Genomic DNA, 13,564 nt, shown 5'->3' on the forward strand with positions numbered 1-13,564 from the left:
TCATTTTTCCATCGCACCACCTGCTTCTACATTGGCCTGCTAAACCTCAAGAAAATTCTGTTGGCCTTCATGTTGACTATGGGAGGGAGATAATAGAACAGAGCATAGTCCTGAGGCCAGGTGTCTTCCATGAGGCTGGGAGCAAACCTGGCCTTCAGCCCAGAGATAATGGGGCATCTCAGGGTAGACTACCAACCTGAGAGTCATGTGAAAAGTTGGAAGCAAATACTTGGGATAATGAGTGTGCCCAGCACACACAAATACCTATTTGAGTTTGGCTGAAGTCCTTCTTCACTCTCCCTTCCTCACCTGACTCTTGACCCTCAGGGCAGATCCAACCCTTTCATATTCATCTTTAATACTGTGTAAGTTTTCCCCAGCATCTGTGAGAATCCTTTTGTCACTTGGGCTGGTCTCTGGGTATAAGATTTATTGGACTCTTCCCAAGATTCTTGGGAAATTTTAGGAATATAATGAGAGAGAAGAAGAGATAGGAAAGGAATGTCATCTCTGGAGGACCCTAGTATCTCTGCTGCCAAAATTCAGGGCCACACAAAGTTAAAGACAAAAACACTCGAATTGGAACCTCAAGGTGTGGGTGAGTCTTAGCAGTGAATGCGTGATTATGAGCAAGCGACTTACCTGTGATCCTCTTTCCTATAAAATAGTGGTAATGGTGTTTGGCACTACCGACCTCATGGGGGTGTTGAAAGGAACGTACCCTGAAGACTAAAGTATTCTAGAAATGAAATGTTATTATTATTCAAATGAGTAGCCTAAAGTCTCCACTCAACCTCCTCAATTTGTGTGATCAAAATTATTCTGGCAAGTGGTGGTGGGTAGAACAAATTTATGCCTTTGGTTTCCCACCTTGATGGTCAAGGTTTAGGAGAAATAAAGCTCCTATCTACTCTGGTCAACCCTAGGCTGAGTATTTTGGCTTGATTGTGTGTAGATCCAGGCCACAAGTGGCATCCCTGGGAAACCCATTTGTTGGCCAAGGACTATGAAACAACAATGCAGCCTGACCACTGTGGATGGAGTTGTGTTTCCAATATTTACAGTGACTCAAAGAAATCTCCTCTCCTCCCTCACCATTTCTTTAGACTAGGAACATGTGTGGGAAAGTTAAAGAACCGAGGCTAGGGATCCTGAAGAAAAGAAGGCTGAGAAAATGGAAAAACAATTTTTTTAATCTTTTAAGGTAGACAGAGACTCCACTCTTCATAGGTCCTTAGATCTAGACCTGGAAGTTGGCTTAGAAATCACCACTACCATATACTATGGCATGCAACAATGATTCTGGGCTCACCAATAATCCCTGGGAATCTTGTAGTGATGCTTTAGGAGCCATTTTAGAGAAGGGGCAGACACTACATGCAATTCCCTTTAAGAAAGGTATTTCAGGCTTGTGGTTCAGGTGAGAAGGACCCTTCAAAAAGTCCCTAGTGGCACAAAAGCATTAAGTGGTCCCTTCATTTCTTTACCCACACAACTTGAGAACACACAGGGAAAAACTAGTTGAGACTTCGAAGGTAGGATACCAAAGCTAATTATATAAATGAACAAGGGACAATTTATGGGAAGAATTACCTAGGTGAGGCTTGGGAATTTCCAAACTGCAATATCGAGAGCTGTCAGTGATTGAAGGAGAAGAAAAAATGAAGAGAAAATATGTTGGGTGAGCAGATTTTCAGTCATCCTCATCTCTGATTATGTTACCTTTTAATTTGATAGTTGCTAGTCTGGGAGGGTCTTGTGAGTACTGGGAAAGGTGTTGAGGTCTCCCAAAATTGTTCTCCTCTCCCACCACAAAGTGAGAGAGTGTTAGAAACTGTCTGAGACAAGGGTGGTGGTGGAAACTGCACGGGATGAGGTCAGTTGAGGATGGGATATCAGGTGAGTGGTGATGACAGTGAAGGTTGTTTCATTTTAACTCAAGTAGCTCATGTTCTGAGGAGATTATTCCAACTTCACTTAATAGAAGAGTCGGGACCCCAGAGACTAGTTAATGATTCTCCCCTCAAGTTCCAGGATGATTTCTAAGGAGTTCCAGACACTGCATGGTGTGCCCCCACTGGTGGGTTTTCTGCCGCAATTATTAGGTGATTATCAATTAGTCAGCAAGATGTGAGTAGGTTTTAGAAAAAGAGTATTTATGAAGGCAGTATGATAAGAATAGCTTGTGTAAAACATTTCCCCAAAAATCCGGGACATATTCTCTCATTGGTATGGAGGAAGAAAGTGGGCTTAAGCTTAGGGAGTTCATATTGCAAAGAGGGAACTCACAGGTCCTGGAAGTCCTTTTGCAGGAGTCCTCAAGATGTTCCCTGGAGATGTATTCTAGTCTTTTTCTACTGTACTCTTTGAAGTGTTTTAAATTCGTCTCCTTGGCTACTAGTGTAGACCCTGATGGGAAGATGGGAAAACCTCTGGTGAAGCTCATGATAGCCTTCTCTGGTCAAGGATAGGAGGAAGGAGATCTAGGGTCAAGCCCAAGGCAAGGTATTCTTCCCTAAATAATGACACCTCAGGGGCTTTGCTGGAGAGCTCTTTCCCGACTGATTAGGATCATTTGAATCTTTTGCGCGCCCAGATTAACTTGATATTTTAGAGACAACCCATAGAATGTGATAAAGTTTTCTCAGCCAATCTGAGCACTCTTCCTGCCCAATATCACTTCTAGTTCATCTAGTGACTTATTAGAGACATTTACCTTGATCAAGGCCCTTTCACACTCAGCTGGAATATTTTCAATTATTGCCACCTGGTCATAGTCCTGGATTTGGCATTTTACCCCTTACTTTAGGGAGAATAAAAAAATTTGACTGATTTATTTAGTTGACCATTACAGTTTCCCTTCAGTTTTGATATTTGCTGTTTAAGAAAGATAGCTAAAAACAGATTACAGTACAATTACAATCTAAAACAAAAAGGGAAAAACCCTGAAAAGTAGACCAGAAAAATCCATCTGTCTGAGGATGTTGGGAAATCTTCTGTTCTTACTTCATGATAGTTACTCCTCACACCTAGGGGCCCAAATTTATCCTATATAAGCCCCAGAAATGCAGCCAAGTATGTCTATTCCAACTCCCACTTGCACTGACAAATTGGATGATTACCTTATTTCAAGAATCTTGAGGTTATATAGAAATTCTTGCATGAACTTATGTGTTAACTGACAAAATTAAGATTCAAAAAGGCCCTTAAAGGCTAGAATAATGGCAGACAGTAATAATAACTAGCATTAATATAGTGTCTATTATGTGGCTAAGCACTTTTTACATATATTATCTCCTTTAATTCTCATAACACCCCTGGGAAGCAGGTGCTATTCTTATCCCCATTTAACAATTGAGGAAACTGGGGCAAATAGAGTTTAAGTGACTTGCCCAGGGTCACACAGTTAGTAAGTGTCTAAGGTTGGATTGGAACACAGGTTTTCCTCACTCCAGACCTGGTTTTCTATCTACAGTGCCACTTAATTGACTTGATGAATTATATTCTTGTACTAGAAAAGATTGATGATTTCCTAAGTGTGGGTGCTTCCAAAATGAGATTGTAGCCACTGTGCACCTTTGCAGACAGTTTTTCAAGTAAAAAAAATTCATTTGTTGGTAAACTTCTAAGACGTTAGCTAAGTTAGTTCTTGAATGATAGTTAATTACTTGGCCCATCTTGACAGGTTTTCTGCTTTGGTGTAGAAACTACCAGAGCTTGTGCTTAACTGGAATAGCTTTCAAGAACCCAAAGCCATTTCTTCCCTCCCTCCTTCCTTCCGTCCCTTTCTCCCTCTTCTCTCTCTCTCTCTCTCTCTCTCTCTCTCTCTCTCTNCTTCATCGTCAGAACAGACAGCAAATAAAACTTCTCTCATGAGACAGAAGACTTTAATATTCTAAATTTTAGTACTATATTTGGAAGAATATTTGGAATAAATATTTGGACCACTTGAACAAATATATCCAAATAAATATCTGAAATAATATTTGGAAGGAACATTCTCAGTCCAGATCGTAAAAAGTATGCAAAAGTTCTCTTAGGAACTTTTGATACCTCGGTTTACCAAAGCTTATATATAGTTAAATGAAGCTTACGTATTGTAGGAATTAGCTTTCAAATCTAATTCCAGTTTATATAATTATTTCTTTATATGTTAATATCATATATTAAAATATTTAACAATAGGACATATATTTTCCAAGTTCAGTGTTCTTTTCATTGTACCCATTTTTCTTTCTTTCTCTTCTTTCTTCCTTCCTTCCTTCCTTCCTTCCTTCCTTCCTTCCTTCTTTCCTTCCTTCCTTCCTTCCTTCCTTCCTTCTTCCCTCCCTCCACCTCCCTTCCTTTTATAAAATTTTATAATTAGAATTTATTGCTTCCAAGACAGAAGAGTGGCAAGGGCTAGGCAATTGGGGATTAAGTGACTTGCCTAGGAGCACAGCTAGGAAGTGTCTGAGATCAGGTTTGAACCCAGGAACTCCTGTCTTCAGGCCAGGTGCTCCATCCACTGGGCCACCTAGCTGCCCCACCTCTCCCTGCCCCCTACAGTGACATTTCCACATCATGATTAGGTAAGTATTGGTGCAGGACTTTGGCAGGGATGGATGGAATCTAAATGGCATAAATGCCAACTCCTGAACTTAAGTTCAAAAAAGCAACAGGATCAATACAGAGTGAGAGGATCCTAACTCAACCTTTCATGGGGAAGACTTTAGTGAACACACTACAGTGAAAAATAGTGCAGAGTCAATTGCAAAAAACATTAATGTGATCTAAACATGTAGTGATGTAGATAGAGTGTCCCGACCAAGGAAGATGATATTTGCCCCCTGTCCAGACTACACCTGGAGTACTGTGTAGAGTTCTGGCACAGATTATTTCTGAAGGGACATTGACAGTGTAAGATTAGAAATAATCAATTGACCAATCAATCAGCATTTATTAAATGCTTTTTGTGTGCTAGGAATTGTGCTAAATGAACAAAATACGTACAAAATATTAAAAAAAATCAAATGATAGTTCTTGCCCTCAAGGAGATAGGAAGCTGGAGAACAAAGGGACTTTTTGTCTTGTCCCTCAGCTGGAAGAGTTGGGGATCCTTAGCCTGGAGAAGAAAAGAGACATATCTGTGGGGTGTGGGTAGGAATGAGAGGAAGGAATGGAAATGCTGTAGCGAGTACAGTTCAGATATTTGAGCAGCCGAACAGGCATCAGAATTATTTTGCATTTCTTTTAGAAGAACTAGGACCACTGGGTAGAAGCCACAGGGAGAAAGAGTTTAGATTAACATGGGAACTTTCTAGTAGTTAGAAATACCCAAGGATAAAATAGGTTGTCTTGCTAGTCAAGAAGTGTCCTGCCACTGGAAACTGAACAGCAGAGACTCACTTAAATACATAGATGTTGGCAAGGTTCAGATGCAATGTGGCTCCTGAAACACATGCTGGATGTGAAGTCAGAGTAGAGGCTGCATTTAAGTCCTGCCTCTGACATTTTCTAATTGTGTGATCTTGGGCAAATCACAAAACGTCTCTGAGCCAGTTTTTTTCAACTCTAAAATGGGGATAATAATACCTGTAATACACAGGTCACAGAATTGTTCAGGGAATCAAATGAGAATATATACATTAAGCATTTCACAGCCTCAAAAAGAGCTTGATAAACACCAGACATTGTTTTAAGTGCTGGAGATAGAAATACAAAATCATGCTAGTTCCCACTCTCTAGGACTTTACAATTTATTAGAAAATGATCAACGTTTTATAGATTTAGATCCTGCTCTCAAAAAGTTTACATTCTACTAGAAAATAAATGAACCCCATTGATCTAGAATCCTATGATCCCATGATTGTAATATATATGAAATATATAGACTCAGTCTTTTTGTAGCTTTTGTATGCATTTTGTATATATTTAGCACACTAGATAGATAGCTAGATAGGTAGCTAGATAGATAGATGATAGATAGATATGAAATTTTTTTTTTACTTGGGCAAACTTCCTAGTAGAACAGAAGCTTTGAGACAACAGGGACTAGTTTGCTTTTGTATTTCTGTTGCCAGGGACTAACATATAGTAGATACTTAATAAATGCTTACTGATTGGTTATTGTATATGGCAAGGATATTATGGAAGAATTTTCCTGCATTTTGGGGTAATGGTTAGACTAGATTTTCTTAGAATCTCTTCCAAATCTAAAACTCAGTGAAGTTATGCCTAAAGGAAATGAAGACGGTGAATTTCCATTGTGGAGAAGGATTCATGTGGTGGGCAGGAGTAGACTTCTGCAAATCTTTAGATTTCATCATTTCTAGGATTCTCCCAATGACTAGCAATCACCTTCCCATTGTGGATCTCACTTATCTTACTCAACTTTCTGGAACAGGTTGGATTCCCTCAGACAGGGAGAAAACTGGGAAGGGAAATAAATGGCAGAAAGTCTAAACAGTGTACAGTACCTAAAAAGTAATGCATATTTCTGCACATTAGAAGGACTCAGATCATGAATAATAAGGACTCAGGTCTCTGCACTTCCCACAAAGGACTCTTTCTCTAAAACAACAAAAACTGTTTCTAAGATAGGGGAGAAGCCCCCTATTCTCTCTTCTTCCCTTTGAGTCCCACTCTTTGAGCCCCATCATCTTTCTCTTTTAGCCCCATTTCCTTCTCTGGTTTTCCTTGCTGTAAGGATAACAGAGGAGGAGTTTGAGGTACATGAGGAATTCTTTCTTTAAAAGAACAAAACTGTTACTAGGATAGTGGAGATGCCCCTATTTCCTCATCCTCTCTTTGAGTTCTACTCTTTGAGCTTCTTCTTCATTCTCTTTTAGCCCCATTTCCCTCTCTGGTTTTCCTTGCTGTAAGGATAATAGAGGAGAAGTTTGAGGTGCACGAATAAAACAACAAAAACTCTGTTTCTGGGATAGGGGAGATGCCCCTAGTCTCTCTTCTTTGTTCTCTTTTAGCCCTATATCCCTCTCTAGTTTTCCTTGCTGGAAGGTTAATAGAGGAGGAGATTGAGGAGCTATTGGTGGGAAATATTCAGATATTAAAATATTAAATATTAAAGCTTGAGGATCTCCCACTGTGGTCCTCTACAGATTACCAGTTGGTGATGCCCAAAGGAAAGAAGAATCATGTTTCTTTTTCTACCATGACAAGAGCAATGGAGAGTTATAATTTCCCTATGAGGCCTGAGGAGTGTTTTATGTGCCATGGAGTGTTTTATGGAGATAGGGAAGATGAGATTATGTGCTGATCTCAGTTAATATTGTTCATTTTGGAGCAGGGAGATGACTCAAGTGGATAGAGAGCCAGGCTTGGAGATGGGAGGTCCTAGGTTCAAATCTGGCTTCAGACACTTCCTAACTTTACGACCCTAGACAAGTCACTTAATCCCAATTTCCTAGCCCTTACTACTCTTCTTAGTATTGATTCTAAGATAGAATGAAAAAGCTTATATATTATATATACTTTATTTCATTCCCAGAAGTTATCAAAGTTACTCAGCTCAGTTCTTCCTCCTCCTGCTTCCTGCCATCTTTCTACCTTTGGTAAATGAATAAATAGGGTTTATTTGATGGAGGGGGGGGCCTCTTCCTTTTTTAAGATCGCTCTTCACTGTGCTTTTCTGGTCGATTATGATGGTTGACTATAATGCTTTAAGGAGGAGCTGCCATGGCTTAGGAAGTTGGACTTTAAACGCTCTGAGTCAAGTTTTGACTTGTTTTTTCCATCTTTCAGAACCTTATCAGGCAGGGATGAGAGAATCTCAGTCCTTACTTTTGGACTCAGCCCGGTTCCCAAAGGAGTGCTTTTTCTTTCTGCTGCATACTTTACTTACAAGGTAGAAAGAATGGAGGAATACTTAGCTGCTACTGATAGCCTGGTTTAAATGCGATGGAAGAGGACTTATCGTTACCCTGTAAGGTGATTCCCTCGTATATGGCTTCTCCCAGGCTCACATATTTAGAACTTGATGGGACTTTAAAGATCTAGTCCAGCTGTCCTATTTTATAGATGAGGACACTGAGGTTCCCAGAAGTGAGGTGACTTAAAGGCAGGTATCACTGGTTAGCAAATAACAGATCTGGGACTCAAATCAAGATTTTCTCTCTCCTAATACAGTGCTTTTTAAGCACCGTCTTTCATCTGAGCTCTCCTTTTTCCTTCTCACTGTGACCAGTGGTCCTTCTTCTGGAGTCAGTCAATAAACATTTATTAAATGCTAATTAAATTAAATGCCAATGCTAAATGCCAGGCATACAAAGAAAGATAAAAACCAGCCCATGCCATGGAAAAACTCCTTCCCTTAGTTCATTTGCTCTTTCTATTCTATGGTGGAATGAAGAAGCAGAAAACCAGGCATTTTAGAACCACATATAAAATAAGATTAAATGGTCTGAGTGGATTTTGGAGGAGGAAAGTACAGGAGCTCTAGGGGAACTTTGCAGTGCCTGTCTTGCTGAGTTTTTAGTTCAGTTCTTAGTTCCTGGAGGTCTCCTAAGTGTCAAATTGTCATAAAAATTACATAAGGGAGCAAGACTAGAAAGAGCCAGGACTAGAGACAGGAAGTCCTGGGTTCAAATCTGGCCTCATATACTTCCCAGCTGTGTGAACCTGGGCAAGTCACATAACCCCAGTTGTTTAGTCCTTTCAGCTCTTCTGTCTTGGTACCAATACTTGGTATTGATTCTTAGATGAAATGTAAAGACTTTTAAAAAAATTACATTAGATAATGAATTGAAAAGTGCTTTAAAATGTAAGCTATTAGCATTCCTATTATTATTTATTATTAAATTAGTATCTCAGACCAGAGCTATGCCTGAGAATCCACTGAAATCATTCTGTTTACCAAGGTCATATTCTCTACACCACAGCCAATGTCAGTAATGATAATATTTTATACCCAATTGGTTTAAAAATAGAAAAATGTATCTGTCAAAAAGATTAGATATGGAAGAATTAGAAGCAATCAAACTCAATAATAGTGTTCAATAAAACTGAGAACATAAGTTCTTAGAGAATTCCCTACTTGATAAGAATTAATGAGAAAATTGGACAAGATGATTGTTAAGTTCATAATAAAATAATTTAAATTAAAAAAAAAACCAACTGGAAAGCAGTTTGGCAGTTATGGGGTTTTACACCAAGAGCTTACACAATGGGCCACAGTAAGTTCAAAATGGGTTTATGAATTGAATATTAAAGGTCATACTACTTTAAAAAATTGGAAGAGAATCAGAGCAGAAAACTTTCATAGCTATGTCAAGGATGAGGATTATTAACCATCAAAGGACAAGAGGTGATCACAATATTGGGTGATATTGAAAAACTTTAGTATAAACAAAATAAGTGAAACCAGGATAAGAAGAGAAACTGACTATTGCAGGCAGGAAGGAGACTAGATGAGGAAATGAGAAAATGGGACTTTGTATCAAATATCCTTGAATAGCAAATAGTTCTCAGAAGAATTACAAATGATTTAAACCATGTGCTCCAAATCAGTAATAATGAGAACTACAAATCAAAACAACTGACATTTTGATGTTGGCAAAGATGACAATAGATGGGCAGAATTAATGTTGGAGGGGCTGTGGAAAGACAGGCACATTAGCAGATTACTGATGGAATTTTTAATTGGTCCAACCATTTCTGGAAAATAGTTTAGGTTTATATTAAGAAAATTTCTAAAATATCTATATCCTTTGATCCAGATATACCACTAGAAGTCTTATATCCCAAAGAATTAAAAATATTTATAATGGAACTTTTTGTAGTAGCAAAAAACTGGTAATGAGGGGATGGCTAAGCAAACTATGGCACATGAATGAGTAGGGGAGGTAGGAGATGATATATCCTGAAATTAAAATGGTATTAAAACAGTCAATATCAAAAATACATATTAAGTATTTTATAATCCACAATATACCTTTTGTCAAACAATTGAGTCAAATTGAGGTAGAGCCCAGCTAATCTCCATTTTACAGATGAGGAAAATGAGGCTTGCACCAGCTAAGAAATGATTGATTTGGATGATTCCATTTCAGATCTTTTGACTATGTCTAGTCCTTTTCTCAGAACTTCTTTGTAAAGAGTTAAAAATGAGAGATTTTTCAGATGCACATTGGAGACCATAAATAGGAAAAAAAAGGTGATTGAGAAGGAGAGGGAAGGCTAAAGAGAAATTGTGCCTCGAAGGGCAAAAAGGTCTAACATCAAAATGATTCCTTTTTCAAAGTTGGCTTCTTGCTGGGGCCTGTCAAGAGTGTTCTGGGTGGAAAGTTCTGACTTGCTCCCTTACTACCATCCTGCTGTTTGGACTAGGGGAAAGGGGCTGGGCTGGGCTGTTCTATTTCTTACATTTTGCATGGAGGACTTTTGGGCCTTGCTCAGACATGTCCCCAAGTTGCTTTTGGGAGATTTACTGTCAAATCATTTGCTGCCTGATTTTAGACTGCCCTGGGAATTTAGAGCCAGTTTGAGCACTAAGAGGGGAGGAGTAGAGAGGTACAAGCATGTAGTCTTTTCACTGATTCCCCCAGAAGCAAAACCAGAGCCACTGAAGGGTTTCTCTTCTCATTGAAGAGCTGAAGTTGAAGAAAAGTCTTGACTATCACCCTGTAAGAGGAAAAATAAATGGGAAGGACTATTCAAAGCATACTGATGAAAACTGAGAGGGAGCAAATTATAACTTGGTATTTTATGAGAGTAAGTTTATTTAACTGCAAGCAGTTACAAAGCAAGTTTAATTGATTATTGATATATAATATTAAAATAATTTTAAATAATAACAATATAAAAATGAGGGAGGTATATTTTCTATGAGATGCGTTCTTCTCCATCCCTCCATCTTTTCCATTTTTACCTTTTTCTCATCTTGCATTCAGTATTCCCAAGATCCCTTTCCAGAAAAATACTTTTTCTTGAATTCACTCAGTTGTTGGTCAGTCAATGAAGAAATATTTGTTAAGCATCTATGGCATATAAAGCACAATATGGGATCATGAAATACCAAAGATGATCTCGTTCAAGCCCCTCATTTTACAAGTGAGAAAACTGGGCAAGGTCATGTAGCTGATGAGTGGCATGGCCAGGACCAGAACCAAGGTCTCCAGATTCCCAGTGCTATTTACCATGCTGTACTACCATGATTCTAGGATATATTCCTCTCTTCTCTTTCTCCCCTGACTCCCCACATCCTTTCTCTTTATTATAACTGGAGAAGACGCAGGCACAACCTAGTCCCTTTGTACATGGTAAGGGGATGAATTTGCTCACAACAGTCACAGGACCACTGAAGGATGGTTCCTGGACTCTAGAACCTGGGTGTGCTCAGAACAATTGGCCACACAAAATTATTTCCTTCGCTCAATGTTGAGTACTGCATTGGGGAATGTGTTCTGTTCACGGACTCCTGAAGTCAAGTCTTGCACTACTTCTTCGGTCTTGAGATATTTTCCTACACGACTCTTGACCAGTTGGTGGGTGATATTCAAGAATGAGGTACCCCTCCCCCCAAAAAAAACCCCACTGCAATATTGTTCTCTGTCAAACTGTTCCTTTGGGTTCATTCAGGCTCAGTGGTCTAGGTGGTATGATAACATGGGTTATGAATCAAGTCATCATCTTCTTCCCCCCTGTGCTGTATGAATTTAGACTTCAGTGGGGACTTAGAGAGGTCATAGGAAAGAGCAATAGAGGTAAAAGAAAGATTGGGACATAGGCTAGTTACACTCTAGGGGATAGAAAAGAAACTTGGTTGCTCCCCTCCATTTAGAAATGAAAGTGAATGGTGTAAAAGGAAATTGCTTTCCATCGTCACCTCCTTCCCGCGCCCCCCCCCCCCCAGAACTTTATTTCCCTTTGGATTAGTAGTGACATCTCAGAGAGCATCCATGCCATTTACTGCCTGAATTGGGACAGGAAGTGTTTCATTTAGACATAAGGAATAACCTTTCCAATCTCAGGGGTTCGGAGGGATTTGGTGAGAAAATTCGTACGGCAACTTTTAGGAAGATCTTTAAGGGGAGGGAAAACTATAGCAACATCTCTCAGGGCTTGTGGTAGAATCCTCCTTCCATCAGGATGCTGGAGGAAAGGACATTTGAGGTCCTTGACAACTCTAATTGTTCTCTTTGGGTTTTCTCCCTTGTCTGCTCCTGACTTTCTCTGCTCTCCACCCAGGCTCCTCAGATGACTTCACCCAGTGAGAAGAAGTAATTTTGGTCCTTTGTTGTCTTCCCATTAGAAACCGTTCATCCTTGAGTCTGTGTCCTCTTCACCCACATTACTTATGTCCTAAAAAATTCAGTTGAATTGGGGGCTAGAATTCAAAAAAGACTACCACAGCTGCTTTTGAGGGAGTGATCTCTCCTTGTTCCCATGCACCTCTCAGACATAATCTCCCTTTATCCAACCTGCATACTCTAGAATGAGAGGGACCATCATGATTCTGGTACTCTATTAAGGGCTTTGAGGAAGAAAACTTTGATTTTCAGACAGATCTAGTGTGAGTTTAACTCTTTTTAAAGTATAGGAAGAAAAGTATATGTAAGTGGGACATGATTCAGAATTTTCTGATTTTGAAGTTTGAAAAAACCTAGAATGGCTTTCTCCAGAGAGCTTTAAGAATAGGATACCATCTCTTCCTTTCCCCATAATCTGCCTAGACCAAAGATTCTTCATGGTTTTTTTTTATATTCTGGGCATTTTTGGGGGGCTATTTGGAGAAGCCATAGGACTATTTTACAGAATAATGCTTTTAAATGCCTAAAATAAAATGTATAGAATTATAAAAGAAACTAATTACATTGAAATACAGTTATTAAAATATTGAAAGAAAATAACTTCACAGATTCCAGGTGAAGATCTAGTAGGAATACCAGAAATTAAAGAGGATGGGGATAATGATCTTCATACCTTTTAAAGTAACACATACATATATATGAAAGTTGGAAGTCAAGTTTTGGAAAACAGAGAGTCACCTTTTCCCTTTCTCTTTCCTCTAGACACCATTGATGACTCAGATGGTGGACTGGCAGAGAACCACGTGGATGGGACAGTGAGCGTGCTGGGTGGTGGAGTCCGGAAGCCCCACAAGTCTGGCATGAAGGAGTTAGCAGTGATCCGGGAGAAGGTCATAGGGCAGCACCGACAGTTGGGCAAAGTCAACATGCATCATCATATCCATGAAGACACCAAGAAACTGCGTCCCCCTCCTACTAGGGTTAGAGCAGTGGGAGAGAGGGATGGGTGGTGAAGCATGAGCTCATATTGATAAGGCTCTGCATCCATAAACAAAACTCAACTTCTCTGAGTTAAATGGTAGGGAGAGGACATGAGGATGGTGTGCTTGATAAAATTGTGGAAATGGCTTTGTACTAGGAAGTCCAAGACTTGGGTTCTAATTTTTCTTTTTGTTATTTAGTCATAGTGTGACCTTGGATAAGTCACCCTCTGGACCTCAGTTATCTTTCCTGCATAATTGGGATGATCAGATATATTGTGTGTAATGGAAAGGAGTCAGAACCTGGGGTCAGATCCTGGGTCTGCTGCTTTGTTC

The 13,564-nt window shown here is 39.4% G+C and overlaps 1 protein-coding gene across 1 annotated transcript in view; it reads left to right on the top strand.

The window, feature by feature from the left end:
* IGFBP2 (insulin like growth factor binding protein 2) overlaps positions 1 to 13,564 on the top strand; it is a 41,657-nt gene that overhangs the window by 25,087 nt on the left and 3,006 nt on the right. The window contains exon 5 of the mRNA XM_044669431.1: positions 13,011 to 13,228. Coding sequence (XP_044525366.1) covers positions 13,011 to 13,228 — 218 coding nt within the window. The remainder of the gene's footprint in view (positions 1 to 13,010; positions 13,229 to 13,564) is intronic.

Source organism: Gracilinanus agilis, chromosome 3 (assembly GCF_016433145.1).
Source record: "Gracilinanus agilis isolate LMUSP501 chromosome 3, AgileGrace, whole genome shotgun sequence".
In the NCBI taxonomy this organism is placed as follows: domain Eukaryota; kingdom Metazoa; phylum Chordata; class Mammalia; order Didelphimorphia; family Didelphidae; genus Gracilinanus; species Gracilinanus agilis.